This window comes from Oryzias melastigma, linkage group LG21 (genome assembly GCF_002922805.2).
Source record: "Oryzias melastigma strain HK-1 linkage group LG21, ASM292280v2, whole genome shotgun sequence".
Taxonomy (NCBI): Eukaryota; Metazoa; Chordata; class Actinopteri; order Beloniformes; family Adrianichthyidae; genus Oryzias; species Oryzias melastigma.
In genome coordinates this window covers 22,108,615-22,114,658 of record NC_050532.1, presented here as the reverse complement: position 1 = coordinate 22,114,658, position 6,044 = coordinate 22,108,615, and the positions used below count along the sequence as shown (strand labels likewise).

General features: G+C 34.3%; 1 protein-coding gene across 2 annotated transcripts in view; it reads right to left on the bottom strand.

Moving 5' to 3' along the window:
- Positions 1–6,044, bottom strand: part of gsk3ba (glycogen synthase kinase 3 beta, genome duplicate a) — a 42,279-nt gene that overhangs the window by 26,257 nt on the left and 9,978 nt on the right. For both annotated transcript variants that reach the window (XM_024286444.2, XM_024286445.2), the window contains exon 2: positions 3,102–3,295. In XM_024286444.2, the coding sequence (XP_024142212.1) occupies positions 3,102–3,295 (194 nt within the window). The remainder of the gene's footprint in view (positions 1–3,101; positions 3,296–6,044) is intronic.

Below are 6,044 nucleotides of genomic sequence, written 5' to 3'. Positions count from 1 at the left end.
AAAATGGAGTCCAAGAGCGATTCCTGCTTCTGCACCAGAGTTCGCTTGCGCAAATTCAGACTGAAACTTTATTCCAGATTATCAGAGGAAACAAACTTTGGTTCACTTTAATCGGACCAAATGTATCCAGACTGAAAACACCTTTTCATTTTAAATAAAGCTATACCCCAAACATTGAACGTGCATATTCTGTTGAAATGTTGCTGTGTTTTTGTAAAGAAAAATGTGAAAAACTACAATTATTCCAGGTTATTTAGAGTTCTTCATGAGAAATCTTGACTGTATTTGACATTTTCTCGAATAACCCTGAAAACTTTGATGGAATTTTTTGCATACTTTTTTCTTTGGGTGTGTTTTTGACACATTTTTTTTATGTAATTTACATAAGAACTCTGCAAACTTCCATCATTGCTATAATTTTTTATCAAAGCCCTTTTTTTTCTCTTTACATCTAAATAGTAGGGGTGTAGGGAAAAATCGATTTGGCGATATATCGTGATACTTCATTTGGTGATGCTTGTATCGATTTAAAATGCTGACATGGCAATATTTAACTGATTATTTATTACACCATGAATTTGCTTGGATGAAAACAACTTGTATATGAGATACAGTTGCATAGTTTAGAGTTGTGATCATTAGATACTCATTAAAAATTAGTGGAAAATTGATTTGCCACTGTCTTGGGATGTATCGGGATACATATCGTATCGTGAGCCGAGTATTGTGATACATATCATATCGCCAGGCTCTTGCCAATACACACCCCTACTAATTAGAGCTTTCTAATAGCCTCAATGGGGTAAATACAATTTTATATTTTGTTATTTAAAGTCTACAATTCAAAATGAGACCAAAAACAACTTGTTTTTTCAACAGGATTGATTCTGCAAATAAAACTTGGCAAGCAGAGATGATTCTCTTGATCAGGAGGTCAAAATCTAACTAAATTGGAATATTTCTGTTTATTCCTCCTACATCTCAGACTCTAACATTTAAAACCTTTTTTTAACAGAATAAAATATTAAAGCGCATGGGCCAGCAGACTTTTACACAAACATTTAAAACTTTTAATAACCTGCTATTTTTGTGCTTGTGCAAATAGAACCAAGCGCCAGAATTCATAAAGAAAGCTGGCAGTCAGGCTTAAAACGGAGGTCAGGTTGTATCGAGCGCTCAAATACACGTGGAAACTGCTTTTCAGTACATTTTGACTAGCATGAAATACGATTAAAATGTTTTGTAAGACACACACCTTTAGCTTAACCTTATAAAAGTTCAGATTTTCGCTGTTTTTTTCACTCTGCCACTCTGTCTAAATTTTACACTCTTTAAAATAAACTGATGGTCGGCTTCTCTATCAGCTGGAGTTCTGAATGGCTTTAGATCTCTTGAAAGAAAGCTCACTACACTGAAAACCAGAAAGCCTTCACTCCGTGTGGAACCACATTGACTCACACAAACCTCAATCAAACAAGTGTTTTGGTCGACAATATACATTTAGTCCAATTCCACTTCAAAGAGGTGAATCCAAAAAAGCTAGGAAATGGACAAAAATACAGTTTTTACTAAACAGAAAATTAAAAAATAACAGTAACAGGTTAATGTCTGTTCATAGGAAGAAAACTCAAATTTTACTTTCTGTATGATTAATAAAAACTTAAAATATGTTGAAAGCCTCTTTAATTGTTCTGATGGTGCAAATATTGTGATCTCTTCTCAAACTAAAGCGGGAGTGTCCAAAGTCTGGCCCACGTCTGGCCCACGGGCCAAATGTGGCCCCCATTCAAATATCTACCAGCCCGAGTATTAGAAGCAGTCGAAAAAAAACTGTATGACTGGATAGCTCTGATATTGCGCTATGTTTTTTTTTTTTTTTTTTTTTTTTTGCTATGCCAATATTAGCTTGGGGCTGTGTGGAGCTCTAAGCAAGCAGGAGAGAGTGTAAGCAAAGGAATGCTGGGATATCAACTAAGGCTAACTTCAGTGCCAATGATCCTGCCCACAACCAAGATGCAAATTTCTGATGAACGTGTGCCGCGTTGCCGAAAATGTCTTAAAACATCGATTTTGGCTAAAAACTATAATAATAAAAGACCTCTAGAAACGATTTTACAATAAATTAAAATATAGATGGAAAGGGACTTTAAGTTCATTTTATTTCTGATCTTTAAATACGAAATTCACAGTAATTTCAGTAAAAATGCATTTAGATATATTTCTGTTCTACTTGAATGTATAAAAAGTATCCAATCATAATACAATTTTCTTTAAATTGTTCGTTTGCATTAAATGTTATTAAAAGGGTTAAAAGAAGACAGGCCGAACAGTTCGCCCTCAGACATTTTTACTTAACCAAATCTGGCGCTCTTTGCAAGAATGTTAGGACACCCCTGTGCTAAAAAGTTTATTCTACGACCAAGAATCAATTAAAGAAATTCAATAATTAATTGCAAACCTGGAAAAAATTAATCGCGAGTAAACAAATTAATTAAAATGAATTAATTGTGAGTAAAATAATTTTTTTTAGTCTCAGTATTTGCCACTTATTATCTAGAAATAATCACAAAATGAAATCACGCATGAAACTCTACATTTATTTTTAATTGTCAATCGATTACAAAAAAAATGTGATTAATCGCACTTTTTTTGTCTAGATTAATCACAATTAATCACAATGTTTTACCGGGTAAAATGTATTTGTACAATATGGCCCCAGACCACTTTTTGTGAAAAAGTTATCTAAACCACAAAAATAGCAAGAATAAAATACTAAAAACTGATTGAATATTTATTGACCATGGTATAAGTGGGATAATATCAGACGAAATGTTTTATGGAAGCCTGAACCGCAGAGTTAAGCGAAGGACTGTTTCTTAGATACATTTGTGTTAATACATATTAATTGTTTTGGATTAACTGTGTGCATTAATGTGTTAATGTTCACAGCACTAGTTTATTCTCATTTATAAGATGTGTAACATTTTATCTTAGATCTTTTTTGTTTGTGGATATCACACCCCAGTCCTCTTCATTTCTGTCACAACGGTTGTGCTTTCAGCTGAGAGTGATAACCCGTGTAAAGAATGTGCATATCTCACCTTAAATCTCTTGTCTTGGAGAACCTTCTTAATGGCCACTAGCTCTCCAGAGTCGCAGAGTTTGGCTTGGTAGACGACGCCAAAGGAGCCGTTGCCGATGACCTTAGTGTCCGTGTAGCTGACCTCCTGTGGCCGGTCAGGGCCTTGGCCTGGGGTGGCCACAACTGTTGTTACCTTGCTTCCATCTTTATCTCCTGGAGAGAAACACACAGATACATAAGTGTTTGCATCCGCACTAAAGTGTGGACTGAAATAACAACTCAAAATGTTTTGAAACGATATCACATCCCTGCTGCCCTGACATGTTTGAGATAGCATCTGGGGGCGCTGGATGTGAGAAGACAAACGTCATAACGGTCCGACCGAACGTCACAACCCTGCCAGAATGCAGAGAAGATCAGGCTGATGTGGAGCTAAGAAACACATTTCACTAATTTAAAAGGATAATATACAACAGGTGTTACATGTGCTGAAACCAGGTGCTGAAAAATTTTGCCCCAAAACTAGCCAATCACAAGAGTGCATCAGAAGCATCCCTGAATCTTTGACGACCACACACAAACTCAAAGACATCATTTGTTTACTTGTATTTCCTGACATAGTAAAACATAGCTGTCAATAGTTCATAGAGTGCAAAACTCTAATTAAAAGATTAGAGATGCTCCAATTAGTGTGAATGATCAATACCAACAAATATAGCAGTACAGTGCTTAGACTAATTAACTGAAAATTTACTACATTTTGAGTCAACTTTGAATAAAGTTGAGACAAAAACAGTTTACAGGTTGTATTTATTTTTCATTCCTTACCACCCACCGTGGCCACTCATTATGCAATTCATGGTGAACATGTGGACATATAATCAGACCAGTGTGTCTTCTTGATGTCGTATGACAATTCAGAGAGATCATTCCAGGAAGATCTGGTTTGTTTCCTTCTTCAAGTCTACAGTTCTGCATCAGGTCAACAAACAGGCAGCAGTTGCTTTCAAACTCGTTTGATGTTGAGATGAAGCACGAGCCTTTCAAAAATGAAATGTCAAAGATAATCTTTGTGTAAACCCTAACAAAAACACTGTGGTACTGTTGATACAAGGTGTAAACTTACGCCCTCAAATAAAGACCAAAGACACTGTGGTTACACAGGGCTCAGAAGTTTCTATGGAGATGATTTGGAAGTGGATTTTAGGGGTTTATTGGGCGGTCATGGATTAAAATATTGACAAATCCTGTTTTTTCCCAACAAGGCAACAACAACATGACGATGCCGTTTCACAAATTTAGCACAATTTTGCTGTTTTTTTTTTTTAATGGTGCATTTTTTGATTGGCTGTTGAACTTGTCAATCAATCTCCTCAATGCTGCGGCTCCTGTACATTTGCCACATTATATAAACTGTTGATTGGTATCAGATCAGTTTTCATTCTATAATAGTGGTCTTTTTTTATGAAAAGTTTTAACTTTGAGAATTTAATCAAGAGCGAGAAGTGTGAAAATGTTCATGTTTGTCTGTGAAAAGTGCATAAAGCGATTTTACAGCCTTAAAACATCTATTATACTTCAGATTTTATCTATTGTGGGTTATATTTAGAATGCAGCCTCCATGATAAACAATGGAAAATTGTACACCAAAAAAATTACAATTCTCAAATACATAAAATCTATTCACAAAGGAAACAAGATTTTAAAGTAGCTAAAAATGCTTTTTTGTTGGACAGCTAAACACTGTAGAAGTATAACTTGTTTTTGGAAAATAACTAAATACATGGAAACTGCGGTTGTGTGATTAGGTTGGCGTTAACAGTCCCCCCCCCCCCAAAAAAAAGACAGGCTAGCACCTACTGTAGCTAACCTGTTGATTTAGCTCTGTGAACATCAAAAGTACGGTCATTTTTTTTTTTTTTTTGTTTCTGTTAAAAGTTTTGTGGCGTTCAGGTGTAATGATTGTGATATAGGAGTGTAATAACTCATTTTAGCAACAATTCGATTCAATATTTGTGTTAACATCTTTAGCCAAAAATGTACCCAGTGTATCTCAAAGATAAATACCAGGTACTGAACAGTTTTCTTCAGATCATCTTGATTTTCTGACAAGATAATAAAGTGTAAATTAAATATGTGTCCAAACAAGTAAACAAGAATTAATAGCATCAATTTACTTTTTAGTTTTATAAAGTTCACCCCACTGTTGTTTTCCCACATCAAAACAATACAACATTATTAGATCATACTCCCACACTGTACGGTCACGTCTTCATAAAATTTTAAATATTTCCACACATTGAACTTTATGATGTTTGATCCTTTTGCTGTTATAATGTGTGTCATTTTTACATTATAGTTAAATAAACCTACCCTGTCTCAATTCAAATTATATTTTCCAAGATCGATTATCTATTTATTTCCTTTAAGAAAATTAACAACTTGCCTCAGACAGTTGAATCTGGTTGAATCGCAGGAGTAGAAATCCATTCATCGATTAATCGTTACCGCTGTTATAGCATTTGGTCACTTTTATGGTAAAATAAACCTACCAAACCTTAGTCCAAATGGTACTCTCCACTATTGGTAATTGATTTATCTCATTTTGAAATTATTTTTTATTTATATAGTTCAGTTTAATTCTGCCTCAGACAGATCGATCTGGTTGGAATAGAAATTGATTTATTGATTAATCGTTACACCCCCACTGTGATAGTATTTGAGGTTTTACAAATATTTAAAAAAAATCCCCCATTTAAAAATGCTGTGGATATTCAAACAGAATCATTTGATTTTTTTTCCATTTTCTTGGAAATGTTATTTAGTCACTAAGATTACTTAGATTTTGGTTTTTTTTTTAGTTTAAAAAAAACTTCTAAAAATTCATCATGGCATTTGTAGATTCCTTTTGGGACTCCCCATCCAAACAAATAACAAAATTAGCAATGCAAAAAAAAAGCAA